Raw genomic sequence first — 21575 nt, forward strand, 5'->3', positions numbered from 1 at the left:
CTGTAGTGGCGTTTCTATGCTCACTGCACGTGTGGCGTGCAGTGTGAGGGAGCGCGCTCTGTCCGGAGGTTTAATGCGGGACTAGGGGAGCATGGCAGGGGCGTGTGGAGGGGCCAACCGCTGATGCCGGAGGCTGGGCAGCCGGGCTGATGTGGAATGGCAGGGGGGAGGGAGGAGTTAGCACAGGGATAGCTGTTGCTGCGATTTGAATCTATAGCCGTGGTTGAGATAGCAGCAATAGTAGACCATTAGTTTACCCTACTATCACATAACCTATATACAGTACACTTACATTTGTAAATATGGCATTAAGGGTCTAGCCTTCCAATCCAGGTGATAGCACCCAATTCAGGCTGAAATTTTCATAACTTTGTATGCATTTATTCTCTTATCTTCTGATTCATCTAGTCTTAATATTTAAATTGATCGGCAAAAGTATTGTCCACTTTTCTGCAGGGACTCCTTGTATTGCATTTTAAACTATGTACTTTTATTTGTTTTTACGTACATTTATACTTGTACGCATTTACAAAACCGTTCGATGCAAATTCACCCCCAATAGGGTGTTTATCTTCATTTTTTATCTTCACCCTTTATTCAATCATTTAATCAATTATTTATTTATGGATCTATTTATTTATTCATCTATAAATTAAAATATATAAAAAAATATATATATATATATATATATATATATATATATTAAACCAAAGAAAAACCGCAGTGGCTTTATAGCACACAATAGAGGGCAGGGATCCTTATAGTAAAAGGAAATTAGGCACTTAGTTTCTTAAGTGAGCCAGAAAAGAGGGATCTCCTCATAAAGTGGCACTGCTAGAGGAGTAAAGAAAGGGATCATCACTCCAACACTGGAGGGACGGTCCCTATCTGACAGAGACAGAGGGAAAGAAAACCCCACTCCCGTGAAGTCCTCCCCTCTGAGCTCCCACATTGACACTCTACTCCAGATCTCACCACAGCAATGTCATATATAAATACATTCATACAGTGGATATAAAAAGTCTACACACCCCTGTTAAAATGTCAGGTTTCTGTGATGTAGAAAAAAGTGAGACATATCACTAGATAAATCATTTCAGAACTTTTTCCACCTTTAATTTGACCTAAAACTGTACCACTCAATTGAAAAACAAACTGAAATCTTTTAGGTAGAGGGGAGAAAAAAAATAAAAAAATAAATAAAGAGGTTGCATAAGTGTGCACACCCTCTTATAACTGGGGATGTAGCTGTGTTCATATACATGTATACTGTATACTGTGTTCATATACATTGTTTTAGCTATTCCCCTCCAACTATTATGAACTTCTGATCATTTATATCGCTCATACTATTGTAACAACTATGTTTTTTAGACTTGATAAAGGGGTCCTGAATACCCCGAAACGCGTCATCTTTCCAATAAAAAACCTCATATCCATGCTCAGGTTGTGATTTGCGCCCTGTGTCTATCGGCTCGCCACACGAACCCAGTGCAGACGAGATCCTCATTGTATATTCCAATACCTATCAAAGTGGCGGCTTGGCCCCCACCCGTGGTCGTTTTTAGGCACCATCCGGCAGCACCAACCCAGACAGCCTCCATCCTTCGAACCTCCCTCTACCAGAGTTGCACCACACTCAGTGCAACTGAACCAGGTGAGTAATTTCACTCATCCTGGTTAGGGGTAAGGGGCACCATTTTGTTTACCTTCACCTATGAGCGCCTTCTCTTGTGGCCATCTGATTGCTGGAATGGGGGTGGACTGGGGAGGTCCCACTACCAAACTTACCTCCCCAGTCCAAATAAAATCCAGCCCTTGAAGTTTAACAAAATAAATAGCTCCAGCAACTACGTTTTCTGAAGCCAGCTCCATCTTCCGGGATTTTACTTACCTCACCTAGAACCTGGGTGGGATATACACCCCTTCCAGGACTTTACCATACACTTTACCACACTTATCTGTTTTATATATATATATATATATATATATATATAAAATAAAGAAAATAATGGCGGCACCGGATGCAGACAGTATGGGTGCTAGGTCCAGGGATGTAGCTGCTTACCCCAAATGAACAAGGACGAAGAGAGGACAGCACTCCAAGTAAAAATCAGTGGTCTTTAATCACCCATGTGGATGGCAACGTTTCAGCTCAAGCAAGAGCCTTTTTCAAGCAATGAACACAGTGTATGCTGGGGTATATATAGTCCAACCCCCATTACATCATAATACAATCAATCAACAATCAGGAATAGAAATAAAGTGCAGAAGTGCATGAATAGTATACAAATGCAGGCACAAATATATAAAAATCCATAAGCGAACATATCGCTGTAGTGGTATAGCGAATATATAATGCAAAATATACATATATTCTAATAGCCTACAATGAGATAATTGGTGCTTAAAACCAGGTGTGTATAAAGTGGGAGGAGCAAGGAATAATTACGCTACCGAAAGGAAGAAAAAGCGGTGACATACCCAGCGCCGCACATCGTGTCTAGCATGTCGCATACCATTGAAGCCGGCGTTCAGCTACAAGCAATGCGCAGACTCCAGAAAGCGTCATGGCGTGACGTCACTACCGGTCCTTTCAGAGACATGCGCACTGCTATTAGAAATCCAAGTCGGCCATATTACAGAAGGTCAGTGCGTCCCACCACCGTGTGTGCGCATGTCCATCTAGAGATTAGATAGGACAGCGCAACCCGGCAGGGAGAGCCGTGTTATTAAACATGCATTTCAAGGGGACAACCGGAAAACTTGTAGCTCAATGGCAATACAGATCCGGTACTATAGGGGCAAAGTGCAGTGGAGATCACAACAGAATGTGCTGCGACCCTCACACACATCGCCCAACCATCCCCCCATATCACAATATTATACCACACACAGTGTGGGATCACACTAAATATGTAACAAAAATAGCCAACAAAAAATGAAAGAAAATAAAGATAAAGCATTAGGTGTAGATAACTAAAGACATGTGGACACTTTGTATATGCACCGGGTACGTCCCACTTGTCGATTCCGCAACGTCATTCTTCTCTGTGAAAAAAAGGAAAACATAATTAGAAAAAATGGCTTAATTGTGTTCATAGTCCACTATGTAAGACAAAAGGACAGTCGTATATCGCATGTAAACAAATAAGGGCAAGCCGCCTATCTAAACATAAATCCCCGGATTATAATCCACATTAAGTCCGTTGGGTTTTAAACTATTAAGAGTGTAGATCCAAAAAAGTTCTCTCTTCTTTAGGATCAACACTGTATTCCCACCACGTCTAGGCATGGGTACATGATCAATGGCCCAACATTTGAGATCTTTTTCGGTGTGTTTAAATTCCGTAAAATGTTTGGCAACAGGGAGATCCTTCCGTTTTTTGCATATAGATAGTCGATGGTTATTGAGCCGCGTCTTAAGATCTATCGACGTTTCACCCACATACAGTAATTTACATGGACAGACCAAAACATAAATCACGTGATTGGAATTTTGGAATTGCATGTAAGGTGGAAGCGAATCAAATGTGAAACTCCAGTGGTGGGATGGATAAAGGCGCTGCCTTTGCCCATATATTTGCAATCAGTACAACATAAGCAGGGAAAACAACCCTTACCATATGTAGTCAAAGTGGATTGTATAGACTGGATTGTATAGATCTAGGGCCAATGTCAGCTCTAATGAGTTGATCACGCAGGTTTCTAGACCTGCAGTATGAAAATAGGGGGGGGGGGACTAAATTCCTGAATCCCACTATGACACCCTCCCAAGATACCCCAATGTCGCTTAATAATGCGATTGATCTCTTCACTTTGTTCCGTATACTTAGAAATAAAAGGAATCCGGGTCATAGACCCCTCAGACGTCTTCCTTTTAAGGAGGCTAGTCCTATCCAAGGTGCGGACCTTATTGATATGGGAATCAAGTAATTGGGTAGGGTATCCCCTTTTGTGAAATTTACTGGCCATACTGTTTAAAGATGAATCTAGTTTGTCTGGCTCTGAAACAATGCGATTGACCATAAGAAATTGCGAAAAGGGCAAAAATTTAAGCGTGTTCCGTGGATGGCCACTATTATAGCAGAGAAGGGTATTTCTGTCGGTGGACTTAGTATAGAGATGTGTATGTAATTTCCCCTCACTGAATGTAATCGTGGTATCCAAAAACTGAAGTTCAGTTTCAGAGTGGACCAGGGTAAATTGAAGATCTTTGTTGACACTGTTTAAGTAAGTATGAAACTCCATCAATTGGACAGCACTGCCAGTCCATATGAGGAAGATGTCGTCGATCAAAAGATGCCAATTGGACCTCTTGGACACCGGCAAAATCAATCTCATTAAATTTGCATACGACTCAGCCCCTATTGCAAAGTCATGCAGAACCTTATCTAGGAAAATGGCGATGCAGCTAAATATGGAGTCCGTGCCAGAGACGATAGGACGTCCGGGGGGATCGATGAGAGACTTGTGCACCTTAGGAAGTATATATAGAACCGGAGTTACCGGATGTTCTACAGTGAGAAAGGTGCACAAGTCCTCATCAATAGTACCCGCCAAAATGGTGTCTGCCAAAATTTTCCTGATAATTCTTGCTATCTCAAATTTAAGATCGATCTGCAGGACAGCGTAAACATTAGTATCGTCCAACTGACGTTGGATCTCAGCCACATATTTACCGGTGTCCAAGACGACCACTGCGCCACCCTTGTCCGCAGGCTTGATTGTCAATGAAGTATCTTTTCTTAATTGATCTAAAGCTTCAATTTCCAACCTAGATAGATTTGGATGTTTAAAACCAACATTGTTACATCACGATCTGTAGGCAGAAACATCAGATTTAACAGCAGTAATGAATGCATCAACAGAGGCCTCATTAATATATGGAGTAAATTTACTCTTAAGGGACAGATCGAGGCGTCTCAGGGAGAATTCACTAACCTGAGGCGCCGCGGTCCGCGTCCCAGAACCAAACCAAACCTTCAATTTAATTCTACGAAAAAACGCATGGAGATCAGCATCCAATTCAAACCAGTTACAGACAGACATAGGACAAAAGGAAAGTCCTCTATTGAGGACACTCACTTGAGCCGAGGTGAGTGTCTTTGATGACAAGTTGATCACAGTCACTTCCTCTTGTTCATTAATGGTTTGTTGGTCTGTGCTCTGGTTTTGTTGTGTTTGGGCTTGGCCGATTCTACGATGTCGACGATCCCCTCTCCTGGTGCGTCCACGTCTTTCCTTTCTGGATCCATATTGTTCTCTAAAAAAAGGGACGATGATGTAGAAGTGGCCGGTGTATTCCTTTTCTTCTTCCTTGGATCTTTATAGTTAGAGTTGCCGCTCTCTGACTGCCAGGTATAGACTACATCTTTTTTGTAATCATCGGAATCACGATTCCACTTTGATCTTTTGCCTTTCTCCAACTCCAATTTAGCACGTGTCACATGCGCCAAAACATTATCACTGAACAGTGTTTAGTCCTCTGCAGACATAGATGACCGTAGTGTAAGGTCAATATCTGCCATATCATTGGCAATAGTGATTAATTCATGCTGAAGGTACTGGATATTCAATAAAATGAAATCCAAGGAGTATCGATTGGATAATGCTTTAAATTTCTTGCAGAAGAATGTATCATGGGCAAACAGGTTAGGTCTCAAATTCGACCTCATGCCACGTGGGATCCTTTGTACTTTGAAATATTCCCCAAGTGTGGTCATGTGTAGGCGGAGTGAAGCCGTCTTTTTGGACAAAAACTCATATCTTTTTTTGAGCTCCTGGATAGATGGGGTGTTTAAAAAAGCAGCATCTCCCCCAATGTCCTGCAATATACGATCAGTCTCCTCCTGGGAGTACATAGAGCCACATGGAAAATCAGTCTCAGCCATAATAAAAAACAGTGCAGAGAATTTGATAAAATTCCGTGCTCAGCCACTCAAGCGGTATATAAAATAAAGAAAATAATGGCGGCACCGGATGCAGACAGTATGGGATCTAGCTGCTTACCCCAAATGAACAAGGACGAAGAGGGGACAGCACTCCAAGTAAAAATCAGTGGTCTTTAATCACCCATGTGGATGGCAACGTTTCAGCTCCTTTTGTCCCATGTCTGTCTGTAACTGGTTTGAATTGGATGCTGATCTCCATGCGTTTTTTCGTAGAATTAAATTGAAGGTTTGGTTTGGTTCTGGGACGCGGACCGCGGCGCCTCAGGTTAGTGAATTCTCCCTGAGACGCCTCGATCTGTCCCTTAAGAGTAAATTTACTCCATATATTAATGAGGCCTCTGTTGATGCATTCATTACTGCTGTTAAATCTGATGTTTCTGCCTACAGATCGAGATGTAACAATGTTGGTTTTAAACATCCAAATCTATCTAGGTTGGAAATTGAAGCTTTAGATCAATTAAGAAAAGATACTTCATTGACAATCAAGCCTGCAGACAAGGGTGGCGCAGTGGTCGTCTTGGACACCGGTAAATATGTGGCTGAGATCCAACGTCAGTTGGACGATACTAATGTTTACGCTGTCCTGCAGATCGATCCTAAATTTGAGATAGCAAGACTTATCAGGAAAATTTTGGCAGACGCCATTTTGGCGGGTACTATTGATGAGGACTTGTGCACCATTTCTCACTGTAGAACATCCGGTAACTCCGGTTCTATATATACTTCCTAAGGTGCACAAGTCTCTCATCGATCCCCCCGGACGTCCTATCGTCTCTGGCACGGACTCCATATTTAGCTGCATCGCCATTTTCCTAGATAAGGTTCTGCATGACTTTGCAATAGGGGCTGAGTCGTATGTTCAAGATACGACTGACTTCCTATGCAAATTGAATGAGATTGATTTTGCCGGTGTCCAAGAGGTCCACTTGGCATCTTTTGATGTCACTTTGTTATATACTTCTATTAATCATGATCTAGGTATTGACGCCATTTCTCGCATGCTTGATTCCTCACCCTATACGGTGGCAGCCCGGCTATTCATCATTGATTTTTTACAGATTGTCTTGAGACATAATTATTTTTTGTTTCAAGATACGTTTTTCGAACAAAAAAGAGGCGTGGCGATGGGTTCAAACGTAGCGCCGACCTACGCCAACATTTTTATGAGGTGCTTTGAGGAAGATGTCGTCTATGTGTCACACCACCGCAGCCAATTGCTGCGGTGGTGGAGATACATCGACGACATCTTCCTCATATGGACTGGCAGTGCTGTCCAATTGATGGAGTTTCATACTTAAACAGTGTCAACAAAGATCTTCAATTTACCCTGGTCCACTCTGAAACTGAACTTCAGTTTTTGGATACCACGATTACATTCAGTGAGGGGAAATTACATACACATCTCTATACTAAGTCCACCGACAGAAATACCCTTCTCTGCTATAATAGTGGCCATCCACGGAACACGCTTAAATTTTTGCCCTTTTCGCAATTTCTTAGGGTCATTGTTTCAGAGCCAGACAAACTAGATTCATCTTTAAACAGTATGGCCAGTAAATTTCACAAAAGGGGATACCCTACCCAATTACTTGATTCCCATATCAATAAGGTCCGCAGCTTGGATAGGACTAGCCTCCTTAAAAGGAAGACGTCTGAGGGGTCTATGACCCGGATTCCTTTTATTTCTAAGTATACGGAACAAAGTGAAGAGATCAATCGCATTATTAAGCGACATTGGGGTATCTTGGGAGGGTGTCATAGTGGCATTCAGGAATTTAGTCCCCCCCCCCCCCCCCCTATTTTCATACTGCAGGTCTAGAAACCTGCGTGATCAACTCGTTAGAGCTGACATTGGCCCTAGATCTAGGTCTATACAATCCACTTTGACTACATATGGTAAGGGTTGTTTTCCCTGCTTATGTTGTACTGATTGCAAATATATGGGCAAAGGCAGCGCCTTTATCCATCCCACCACTGGAGTTTCACATTTGATTCGCTTCCACCTTACATGCAATTCCAATCACGTGATTTATGTTTTGGTCTGTCCATGTAAATTACTGATCTTTAACACACCGAAAAAGATCTCAAATGTTGGGCCATTGATCATGTACCCATGCCTAGACATGGTGGGAATAGAGTGTTGATCCTAAAGAAGAGAGAACTTTTTTGGATCTACACTCTTAATAGTTTAAAACCCAACGGACTTAATGTGGATTATAATCCGGGGATTTATGTTTAGATAGGCGGCTTGCCCTTATTTGTTTACATGCGATATACGACTGTCCTTTTGTCTTACATAGTGGACTATGAACACAATTAAGCCATTTTTTCTAATTATGTTTTCCTTTTTTTCACAGAGAAGAATGACGTTGCGGAATCGACAAGTGGGATGTACCCGGTGCATATACACAGTGTCCACATGTCTTTAGTTATCTACACCTAATGCTTTATCTTTATTTTCTTTCATTTTTTGTTGGCTATTTTTGTTACATATTTAGTGTGATCCCACACTGTGTGTAGTATAATATTGTGATATGGGGGGATGGTTGGGCGATGTGTGTGAGGGTCGCAGCACATTCTGTTGTGATCTCCACTGCACTTTGCCCCTATAGTACCGGATCTGTATTGCCATTGAGCTACAAGTTTTCCGGTTGTCCCCTTGAAATGCATGTTTAATAACACGGCTCTCCCTGCCGGGTTGCGCTGTCCTATCTAATCTCTAGATGGACATGCGCACACACGGTGGTGGGACGCACTGACCTTCTGTAATATGGCCGACTTGGATTTCTAATAGCAGTGCGCATGTCTCTGAAAGGACCGGTAGTGACGTCACGCCATGACCGGACGCTTTCTGGAGTCTGCGCATTGCTTGTAGCTGAACGCCGGCTTCAATGGTATGCGACATGCTAGACACGATGTGCGGCGCTGGGTATGTCACCGCTTTTTCTTCCTTTCTGTAGCGTCATTATTCCTTGCTCCTCCCACTTTATACACACCTGGTTTTAAGCACCAATTATCTCATTGTAGGCTATTAGAATATATGTATATTTTGCATTATATATTCGCCATATCACTACAGCGATATGTTCGCTTATGGATTTTTATATATTTGTACCTGCATTTTTATACTATTTATGTACTTCTGCACTTTATTTCTATTCCTGATTGTTGATTGATTGTATTATGATGTAATGGGGGTTGGACTATATATACCCCAGCATACACTGTGTTCATTGCTTGAAAAAGGCTCTTGTTTGAGCTGAAACGTTGCCGTCCACATGGGTGATTAAAGACCACAGATTTTTACTTGGAGTGCTGTCCTCTCTTCGTCCATATATATATATATATATATAGGAAAAAGAAGAAAACGACCCCAGAAGTCCCCCAACATATATAGCAAGGGCAGTGCCCGTATAATAACCAAATATAGGGGGACACCCGAAAGAAAATAACTCGGTACAAGCTCCGAGCATGACGGCAGAAAACAGAAGAAAAGAGCTTAGAGTACCATAAGTTAGAAAAATATACGTTTTTATTAAATTCATGATAAAAAACACACATATAGTGAATGCCAAGGACAGGGTAAGGGAGCAGGGGAAAAGCTCAACGTTGGCAACACATAGCCATGGCTGGGAACCTGTGATCAAGGACTCACCGATATGGGACCAGATGTGAACAGAAAAACCAGGATGGCGCTACCCCAACGCGCGTTTCGGCGTGCCTTCGTCAGGGGGTCAAATATATATATATATATATCCATGATGGATTTTTCTCTTTTTTTTTCCTTTTGTTTACAGATACATGTGGACAACATTTGACTCACCGGGGAACTTGCATCATATTGTTGGTTACTATTTAGTTTATTTGCATGGAGGTGACAGAGGAAAATGCTCTATTTCATTTTTTGACTGGAACTTTGATCAAAAGTAGGATGACATGTACAGTGGATATAAAAAGTCTACACACCTCTGTTAAAATGTCAGGTTTCTGTGATGTAAAAAAATGAAACAAAGATGAATCATTTCAGAACTTTTTCCACCTTTAATGTGACTTATAAACTGTACAACTCAATTGAAAAACAAACTGAAATCTTTTAGGTACAGGGAAGAAAATAATCTAAAAATAAAATAATACGGTTGCATAAACTAATACTTTGTTGAAGCACCTTTTGATTTTATTACAGCACTCATTCTTTTTGGGTATCAGCATGGCACATTTTGAATTGGCAAGATTTGCTCACTCTTCTTTGCAAAAACACTCACAATCTGTCAGATTGCGAGGGCATCCTCTTCAGATCACTCCACAGATTTTCAATCGGACTCAGGTCTGGGCTCTGGCTGGGCCATTCCAAAACTTTAATCTTCTTCTGGTGAAGCCATTCCTTTGTTGATTTGGATGTATGCTTTGGGTCGTTGTCATGCTGAAAGATGAAGTTCCTCTTCATGTTCAGCTTTCTGAAGGTTTTGTGCCAATATTGACTGGTATTTGGAACTGTTCATAATTCCCTCTAGCTTAACTAAGGCCCCAGTTCCAGCTGAAGAAAAACAGCCCCAAAGCATGATGCTGCTGCCACCACCATGCTTCACTGTGGGTATGGTGTTATTTTAGCGATGTACATTGTTGTGTTTGTGCCAAACATATCTTTTGGAATTATGGGCAAAAAGTTCAACCTTGGTTTCATCAGACCATAACACCTTTTCCCACATGCTTTTGGGAGACTTCAGATGTGTTTTGCAAAATGTAGCCTGGCTTGGATGTTTTTCTTCGTAAGTAAAAACTTTTGTCTTGCCACTCTACCCCATAGCCCAGACATATGAAGAATACGGGAGATTGTTGTCACATGTACCACACAGCCAGTACTTGCCAGATATTCCTGCAGCTCCTTTAATGTTGTGTAGACCTCTTGGTAGCCTCCCAGACCAGTTTTCTTCTTGTCTTTTCATCAATTTTGGAGGGACGTCCAGTTCTTGGTAATGTCACTTCACTGCGTTCACTGTGTTCCATGGTATATCTAATGCCTTGGAAATTCTTTTGTACCCTTCTCCTGACTGATACCTTTTAACAATGAGATCCCTCTGATGCTTTGGAAGCTCTCTGTGGACCATGGCTTTTGCTGTAGGATGCGACTAAGAAAAATTCAGGAAAGACCGACTAGAGCAGCTGAACTTTATTTGGTGTTAATCAGAGGCACTTTAAATGATGGCAGGTGTATGCTGACTCCTATTTAACATGATTTTTAATGTGATTGCTTAATTCTAAACACAGCTACATCCCCAGTTATAAGAGAGTGTGCACATTTATGCAACCTCTTTATTTATTTATTTTTTTCTTCCCTCTACCTAAAAGATTTCAGTTTGTTTTTCAATTGAGTGGTACAGTTTTAGGTCAAATTAAAGGTGGAAAAAGTTCTGAAATGATTTATCTAGTGATATGTCTCACTTTTTTTTTACATCACAGAAACCTGACATTTTAACAGGGGTGTGTAGACTTTTTATATCCACTGTATGAATGTATTTATATATGACATTGCTGTGGTGAGATCTGGAGTAGAGTGTCAATGTGGGAGCTCAGAGGGGAGGACTTCACGGGAGTGGGGTTTTCTTTCCCTCTGTCTCTGTCAGATAGGGACCGTCCCTCCAGTGTTGGAGTGATGATCCCTTTCTTTACTCCTCTAGCAGTGCCACTTTATGAGGAGATCCCTCTTTTCTGGCTCACTTAAAAAACTAAGTGCCTAATTTCCTTTTACTATAAGGATGCCTGCCCTCTATTGTGTGCTATGAAGCCACTGCGGTTTTTATTTGGTTTAATGTGTCCATGGCCATGACGCTCATGTCAACTAGTAGGTATTATAGAGCGGTTTGCCCTTCCTTTGTCCCTTTTCCAAGATGGCCGCCATCTGCATGCGTGTGTTACCGCGCATGTCAGGCATACCTAATACACTCTTAGATTTCCTCAGCCTCCTCTAGTCTTCCTGGATATGCACAGTTGTGCTTTGGTAACGCCGATCTCGGCGTGTTACTATGCTGTTTGATCTGTTTCATATATAAAATACACAGGTGTTATCAAGGTCTATTATGAACATTAATCATGGCTATATATGAAATTATGCACTTTTGATTATGTGTTTCTGGAAATGACAATCATGTGTATGTAATGTAAAAACACATGATGTCTGATCATGGCACTTTTGCCCACTTTATTTTTTATTATTTATGCTTAATCATGTATACTAATGCTTGATGAAATGCACATGCACTTTGTACATATATATATATAATTTGCTCATTTGTATGACTGCTTGACAAAGGCTCTAGGGCTGAGCCGAAACGTTGCTTATCCACATGGGTGAATTGCGGTTTGCTGTTTATGTACATTGGGCAATAGTCTAGCCCTTTGGGCTTGCACCCGCCTTTCCTTTTTCTTTCTTTTTTTATAGTGCTGCCAGATTTTTTTATCTAGATAGATAGATAGATAGATGATATAGAATGTGAACACGTGGTATATTGTAGAACATAATGCTATTAATAAAAAGAACTTTTGCAAAAAATACAATTGTATTGTAAGAATTTATTAAAATATTTACTAAACTTATAAAGATCTATTATTCTATTATTTACAGCTTTGTACAGAGAAGGACACAGCAAAAACAACTCCAATCAGGTACACAGGTGGGATTCAGGAAGGATGAAATTCATAGGATCATTGAGATTACGTGGACCTAAAATAAGAGGAAAAATTATTCTATTGATCAGCAAGGAATACCCTATAGCAAGGAATACCCAGCACTACATCAAGTTTAAATGAGTATTAAAGCTAGTATCAAAAAAATCTATTAAATGAATTTGCACCTATAGGAGAAGGTCCCATGCATTTGCAATCATAGGTATGAAGAGTTACAGTACACATGGACACATAAGGGGGAATTTATCATACATGTGCCAGTCTATTATATCCCCTTCGCCACTTGCACCTAGATTTAGGTGCAATGGTGTTTAAAAAGTAGCAAACATGAGGTGTGCAAATCTTTTATGCCAGAAAATTGGGGAAGATTTTATGGGTAATGTATTAAAGCCCAGCACAACACAAATCTCTGCAACAGCTGGGTGCATGAACTCTTACAGAGAATAGAGCAATTTCCGGTATGAATCAAAGAAGAGTTTTCTTTTAATCAAAAAAGGAAGTGTACCAGAAATGTTAGTAGGTCACACAAACACATCTACGAACGTAGTTGTAGTATTTAAAAATAGAATGTTTATTTATATACAAAAATGTGAATTCTTGTCATGTTCTCAATGTAGATCAATGACTAAATCTTGTCTTAGGCTATGTTCACATCTGTGTTGTGAAATCCAGCAGGCTGTTCCAGCAGAGAAACACGCTGCCGGAGGTCACTATATCTGGCATAGCCTGATGATGCCGCAAAACGCTGGATCCCCATTGACCAAAAGGAGATCCAACAGGGATCCAGCCACTTTACGGCATAAATGTTGACTTTCAGTCAAGTCCTGAATGCCCAACTTTTTGTCTGGCCGCCAGAATTATGCCAGAAAGTAGCCAGAACCCCATCAGGTCCCATTGTAGTCAATGGGGATGTGGCAGTTTACAACATTATTCGCCTGTGCCAGATATGGTGAACTCCAGCAGGCAGTTTCTCTGTCGGAACAGCCTGCCAGCTTTCACAATGAAGATGTAAGTACAGTAACATGGAAAATATTTAGAAAATAGACAGAATTTCCTTTACTGACAGTAAAACAGCAATATATATAGTAACGATCTATGCAACTAAAATATCAAAAGATTGCCAGCCAGCATGAATTATTATATAAATATTTCCTTACAAAATAAATCAAAAAGAAAAACCAACAGCACTGCCACAACATGAGCCACATTATGAGAAGCTAATGTCACAATAAAATCAAAGACATAAAATCTACTCAACATAAATGCAACACTTTTCTAAATGGAATAAGATCCACATAGAAGATTGCATGCCACTATCAACATTTGATTCCTTATTTATTCCTACTTAAATAGCTCTAACATATTCGACTTCGCTGCGCAGGGTAAGTCGCTTTGATTTAATTTAATAAGCAGCTAATTAATCAGTATCCTTTTGGAGAGCAGGAGGAAACCCTGGAGAAAATGGAGAACATACAAATTCCATTCAGATATTATTGTCCTTGGTTGGATTTGCCCAGAATCCCACTGCTACAAGGCAAGAGTGCTGACCTCATAATCACAGTGCTCACTCATGTTCTCCACTATAAAACGGATTTATCACTTTATTCTAATGACTAGTGATGAGCGGCAGGGGCAATATTCTGATTCGCTATATTTTCGCAAACATTTGTTAGAATATTCATCATATATTTGCGAATTAAAGATTATTTTTTGATCGCAAAATATCAGCAATGTAATATTCGTGTAATGCGCGCAAAATATAGGCATGGGTCACTATAGCTACATTGTTCAAGCTGCTAGAAGTTTCCTGAGACTGGAGAAAATGGTTGGCACGGCAGAACATTACAATAGCTTTATATGCAGATAGAGTGCTCCAATATATTCGCGATTGCGAAATTGGCTTTAATGATGCAAATATTTTGGTGCAATACATGCAACTTCACATTTTATCAGGTCTGACTACTTATTAGTGATTGGTGCACTAAGTATTGTTGTGAACTTGTGACGTCACAGCACTATGTATGAATGTATGTATGTGGGCGAATGCACACGGCCTTTGAACACGGCCGTGAGCGGTCCATGGTATCCCGGCCTGACATCCTGCTGAGCATTGGTTGCTATGACGCCATGCGCTTCATGCCGCCGCTGCACTACAGTAATACACTCGTATGATCTATACGATATGTATTACTGTAGTGCAGCGGCGGCATGAAGCGCACGGCGTCATAGCAACCGATGACACCGTGCGCTCCTGCTCTCAGCAGGATGCAAGGCCAGGATACCACGGAGCGCTCATGTTCCACGGCCCTGTGCATTCGGCCTGTAGCATACATACAGCACTATGTATGTAGCATGTATGTATGGGCAGCACAGCAGAACCTACACTATATCACTATCTAACCTACACTGACTATCTCCCACTAACTATCTGTAATATATATATATATATATATATATATATATATATATATGCTAACTAACTAACTAATGCTATGACACAGGAAAGCAGAGAGCACAGCAATAACACTTCTGTCTCTCCCAGATCTGCAAAATACTGCATACAAGGGCTGCTGGGGAGGTTCTTATATAGTAAGGGGTAGGCAACTTTCCTATTGGTAGCTAGGGATGTTGCTAAGCTCAGACAAAAGACATTGCAGCCTTCTCATTGGCCCACAAGCAAGAAGGGAGGTTACTGATGAAAAAAAAAAAACATGCAATATTCGAAATTACGAATAAATATCACTATATTCTAAATATTCACAAATTCTCGAAGTGAAGATATTCGCGATTGATATTCTCTATATGAATATTCGCGCCCAACACTACTAACGACAGAGTGTTGTCTTATGAGGCCTGGGAGTCCTCTGTGAGTTACAGTGAAATGGCAGATTACCAATACAGCACTGAAACTCCAATGTATTTAGAAGGAGCAAAAAGTGGGTAAGCAACCTTGTTCCTGTTCTGAAAACCCCAAGCATGTTTATCTTCCAAGCATGTTATAGATGTTTTACCATGATTTTGCCTAAAATTGAGACCTTGTGTCACTGTGGCGTTTTAGCCTACAAATACGTATTACAGTTCAGCCCTGTTTAGATTTACTACCTGTATTTTAACAGGTGTTGGGATCTGTTCATGTGGGTGGGGCCTGCAATGACCATGCATAGGCTTCCAAGGGTTAAAAGTCCAATACAGTTTATTATCTTCCAAAATAATGAATATAGTGGCATCCAAAGTTAAGTAGTCACCTTCAGCCAGGGGTGTAGCTAAAGGCTCATGGGCCCTGGTGCAAGACTTCAGCTTGGGCCCCCCTTCCCTCAGTGCTTTGTGGCCAGGGAACCACATAACCTTCGTGGTGTCTTAGGCAAAAGTTGAAATGGCCCCACAGTGCCATGCCAAATTCTTGATCTAACCCCGTCATTCAAGCCAGAGGTGTAACTTGACCTGCATACACTTTCTATAATACTAGTGTCCTCTTATGTGGCTCCTGGTTCTGGTAGCGACTGCTACTTCTGCACCCCCTGTAGTTACGCCCTTGCTTTCAGCAATCCACAGAAACCACAAACATATAGCAAATACCTGCCCATCTGGGCGCTAATTAAACATAGTTTTCCTCACCTACAGTAGGTAATCAGCAAAACAACAGAAGATCAGGCTTTACACAGCCAGTAGGTCATGCAGCTTCCAGGCTCTGACCCTGAATGAGCCTTCAAGCCATGTCTTTATTCCCCCAGTAAAGAGACCAGCATCTACACCTTATCTGCCATTCCATAAAACGTATCTGCCACTGCATTAAAAAAATACAGCCCATCAAACATATTTTCTAAAGAAACCCAGCATTCCTGAATTCTTTTTATCTCACCCATCTAAACATTCTGGGTGAGATATACATCTCCTCCAGTACTTTACCAGAAACCATGTTACACAAACATGACAAATTGTCAGAAGTCACAATAGAGACGTGATGAGACATGACAGAGAGCCATGATGAGACGCACAAGAGTCTGGGAAATTTTGCAAATGCCGTATTTTGTTGATGTCGTACAATATTGATACAGCCACTGAAATTTACGAACAAGAGGTAGCAGATATTTATCCATTACTTGTAAGAAACAAAAGACGGTGGCTATGCTGTCCAGTTTTAGTGCTTTATTTGACATATTTTAGTAAATGATGTATAGAGACACATACCTAAGGATATCTTGTGTATTTTTTAGAAAATCTAAGCACAAAAGATCATACACCATGAAACCTGATACCAAAGCTTCAGTTCAAACTTGCAACAGAAACCTCCACATCAATGGTGAAGAATGTAATTACACCATTTGAAAACTATTGCTTCTTATTGAGCATGTAAGGGAAATGTTTTCAAGGTTTTTAAAGGTGCTATAAATAGTCCCTAGAGGGAATATGTCTTTACAAAGAAATGTGCATTGGGAAATTGGGGGAAATTTATCAAGAGTGTAATATCTGAAGTCAGTTTTGCTTGAGGTTGCATTAGTGTACTTTGCGTCAAATTTATCAAACCTCACACATTGTTAAATTTGATACATGCTTAAAGGCTATGTACACCTTTGCAAAAAAAATGTATTATTATTAGATTGTACTCATTTTGAGCTAAAATAAAAAAATGTCAGTTAGTCTTTATTAAATATTTTGAACCCCTGTCTTTGTGCAGCCTTGAGTTTTTCTAGTAGCAGGATCAGAATTTTCACTCTGTTCCATCAAGCAGCTCAGCTGATGGCTCCTTATTTCTGATCTCCTAAACACTCATTATAGCTCAGTTCTTATCTCACTGATAAGAATGAGGCCTAAATCGGTGTTTATGACCTTTTAGTAACTTAGAGAAAAGATTTATTAGGTGAAAGTACCATTCACGCGGCTAGACAAACAGTTAACCCTTTGTGACAGCTCAATATTTTTAGGACCAATTGAAAAAATTATTTTTAGCCCAAATCGAGTAAAATGCAATGTACATAGCCTTTTTAAACCTAACACTTTTGTCTGGAAAGGCTACTCCACTTTTTCTACTCTGACCCCCTACTGAAGTGAGTTTGGAACTTTATTTGTGAAAAGTCACTGTGATAAATCTGCAATAGAACTTATTAACATAGCTAACCACTCCCTCTTTCCCACTCACTTGTCAAACTGAAGTGAGTGGTGTAAAAATGCCAAAATTTGCTAAATGTTTGCACATGTACCCCCAAAACGTCACTATCTATATTATGTGAATTTTTGAAGCCATAATTCTGTAGTACAAGGCGTGATAATTCCCCCCCCCCCCCCAATTGTTTTAGTTTTCATATGTCTTATATAGTAATATGCTGATTTCTGAGAATACCCCTTTAAAGCTTGCTATAGACAACCCATTTCTGCATATTGGGGTAAAAATAGAGAAGGGTAAACAACCTCAGAGGCCAACTGTGCTTACCGCTTAGGGTTCTAGTGTAAGTTTTTTGGGTACATTAAAGCATCCTCATTCATATGATACAGGAAAGTGATCCTGCTATGCCTCCCATGCTCAAGCTGATAATCTGGGAATGTGGTTTCCAAACCATACATTCTGAAATATTATCTCTTTATGAGTACATGGATTGACACACATGGAATACAGCATGTCATGTAAGCACAGAAAAGTTTCTGATTTATTTTGCTTGTCCACAAAGGCTATTTGATATAATCAGTGTATAGCTCCTCATCCTAATACAAGATCTGTAATAGAGGCTTAATGTGACTGCAACCTTTGCGCACCACCTAAAGATATGGCCCTGACAATGGTCAGATGCACAGCTTGCGGTTCTTGGCCCATCACCCAACAGGTGACAACCCCATGTCTGTGGTGAAATCTGTATCACGTCTTGTGCAGTTCAGTCACTGTACTAATTACTGTACTGGACAGATTTACTATTACTGACATACCTGTTCTCATGCACACCATTCATTCTCATTCAAATCTTTAGGTGAAGGTCAGATAAGATAGCAATTAGTTGAAAGAATGTATTAGCCAACAGATGTTTAATGTGTATAACAAGCTTTCCTTCTGCCCATAGAAATCTCACTGCTCATAGAGAAAACATGGTGGTCACCAGTCTATTTCATTTCGTAACTAAGAAGTTAGTGCTCTGAAGGGTCAAGTGATTTATTTTGTACTCCTTGATGCTTCAGGACAACTACAGTAAAACCTCTCAAAAAGACTTCATTTTAAAGAGATCACCCCATTAAATAGAGTGACTTGTCAGTTCCACATTGTGTATAACTGTCTTTGAGAGGAACATCCCTCTGGTAGACCATTTTTCTCAGCTGTAAGAAACTTTGAGATAAATATTTCAAGTTGAAGGGGAAAACAGATGAACTGTCATGCTGAACAACTAAGAGCAAATAAACATAAAACGGCCGCATAATACTGCTGGGAATAATAATGGGCTTTGTCAGGTTCTTCTAAGGCGTCTGTGGTTTTGCCCAAAAAATAGCACTGTGGTATATTTTTCTCTTCAAATGTGACATAGTCTGCAAATGAAGCTTCAAGCAAAGTTTCCAACCCAGATGTAAACATTGCCTATTACTTAGTTGATAGGTGTTTAAAATGTGTCAAGAATGTAAAATATGTATAACAATAATGTAATAATGTAAAATAGTAGTCCAGGACCCACAACGTTAAAGGGAACCTGTCCTGTTGAACAAGGTGTTTGAGCTGCAGACAGCATGTTATAAGAGCAGGAGGAGCAGAGAAGATTGGTATATATGTAGCTTTGTGGGAAAAGATTCAGTATAAGGCCTCATGCACATGACCGTGCCGTTTTTTGCGGTCTGCAAAACGCGGATACGCAAAAACCGGAAGCTGCCCATGTTGCCTTCCGCAATTTGCGGAACGGGCGCCGGCAATATAAATGCCTATTCTTGTCCACAAAGCGTGGACAAGAATAGGATATGTTATATTTTTTTAGTGGGGCCGCGGAACGGAGCCACGGATGCGGACAGCACACAGAGTGCTGTCTGCATCTTTTGCGGCCCCATTGAAGTGAATGGGTTCGCATCCGAGCCTCCGCTCCTCCTGCTCTGTAACATGCTTCCTGCAGCTCAAATACTATGTTCCATGTGACAGGTGCCCTTTAAAACTCTAAAAACTTTATTCCATCGTATTAAAAATTCAAATTGCGAATCATATGATCTGCCATTGGAATTTTTAATGCGATGGAATACAGTTTGATACATTTTAATGCTCTGGGTGCTTGGAGCCAGGCCAAAGCACTGGAATTAAATCACCTTTCCAGCTAGCTGTTGAAATGTAAAATATGCATATTTGACTTGATCTAGATTTAATACATTCCAATCCACATCTGGTATAATGAAATCTAAAACAAGCCAATATTCCATTGCTCACTAAATACCACTTGATATTTTATGGGTGACTGAAATGCTCTCCAAAATATCTACTCTGGAATGGATGACACTTAATTGATTATTTTGTTTGTTATAGTTTATTAGGGTCACATGAAAACTGTAGCTTCAGATGTTAATTATACATAGTTGCTATTATGGCAGATACTACAAACAGATCTTTGAACACCCTCCAATGCATTCCTGAAAGTCTATTCTGCATCCCAAGTAGAAACAGTATTGTTACACAACAGTTGCTTATTGGCATTTGCTTTAACCCCTTCAGGACCCTGCCATTTTTCACCTTAAGGACCAGGCCATTTTTTGCATATATGACATGTGCCACTTTATGTGGTGATAACTTTAAAACTCTTTACTTATTCAAGCAATTCTGAGATTGTTTTCTCATCACATATTGTACTTCATGACAGTGGTAAATTTGAGTCTAAATATTTCATTTTTATTTGTAAAAAAAAAAACAAATTTACCAAAAATTTTGAAAAATTAGCAATTTTAAAAATGTAAATTTCTCTGCTTATAAAACAGGTAGTGATACCTCCTAAAATAGTTATTACTTTACATGTCCCATATGTGTACTTGATGTTTGGATCATTTTGTAAATGACATTTTCTTTTTGGGACGTTAGAAGGCTTAGAAGTTTAGAAGCAAATAATAGAAACCACACATAAAAGGCTCCATTTTAGAAACTACACCCCTCAAGGTATTCAAAACAGATTTTACAAACTTTGTTAACCCTTTAGGTGTTCCACAAGAAATAAAGGAAAATGAAGATGAAATTTCTGAATTTCACTTTTTTGGCAGATTTTCCATTTTAATAATTTTTTCCAGGTACAAAGCAAGGGTTAACAGCCAAACAAAACTCGATATTTATGGCTCTGATTCTGTAGTTTACAGAAATACCCCATATGTGGTCGTAAACTGCTGTATGGGCACACGGCAGGGCGCAGAAGGAAAGGATTGCCATATGGTTTTTGGAGGGCAGATTTCACTAGGATAATTTTAAGTTGCCATGTGACATTTGAAGTCCCCTGATGCACCCCTAGAGTATAAATTCCCCAAAATTGACGCCATTTTGGAAACTATGAGATAAGGTGGCAGTTTTGTTGGTACTATTTTAGGGTACATAGCATTTTTGGTTGGTCTATATTACTTTTTGTGAGGCAAGGTAACAAAAAATAGGCACCATTTTTATTTTTTGTTTTTACAATCTTCATCTGACAGGTTAGATTATGTGCTATTTTTATAGAGCAGGTTGTTACGGACGTGACAATACCAAATATGACTACTTTTTATGGTTGCTTGTTTCAGTTTTAGACAATTAAGCATTTTTGAAAAATGTCTCCATATTCTGAAAGCCATTGATTTTTTTATTTTTGGGGAGACTGTCTTATGTAGGGGCTATTTTTTTTAGTATAAGATGACAGTTTGATTGGTACTATTTTAGGGTGCATATGACTTTTTGATCTCTTGGTATTACACATTTTGCGATATAAGGTGACAAAAAAAATGGCTTTTTTGAAACAGTTTTTTTTATTTTTTTACGGT

General features: G+C 40.0%; 1 protein-coding gene across 3 annotated transcripts in view; it reads right to left on the minus strand.

Annotated features, from left to right (window-relative positions):
• Positions 1 to 12133: 12133 nt before the first annotated feature.
• IL17REL (interleukin 17 receptor E like) overlaps positions 12134 to 21575 on the minus strand; it is a 57560-nt gene continuing 48118 nt past the window's right edge. Inside the window, exon 9 of one of the 3 annotated variants that reach the window (XM_044276872.1) lies at positions 12134 to 12409. In XM_044276872.1, coding sequence (XP_044132807.1) covers positions 12288 to 12409 — 122 coding nt within the window. In that variant the 3' untranslated portion in view covers positions 12134 to 12287. Of the gene's footprint in view, positions 12410 to 12501; positions 12673 to 21575 lie in introns of those variants that run through there. The other 2 variants (XM_044276870.1, XM_044276871.1) reach the window with 2 other exon arrangements.

The sequence above is a fragment of the Bufo gargarizans genome, chromosome 2, assembly GCF_014858855.1.
Source record: "Bufo gargarizans isolate SCDJY-AF-19 chromosome 2, ASM1485885v1, whole genome shotgun sequence".
NCBI lineage: Eukaryota > Metazoa > Chordata > Amphibia > Anura > Bufonidae > Bufo > Bufo gargarizans.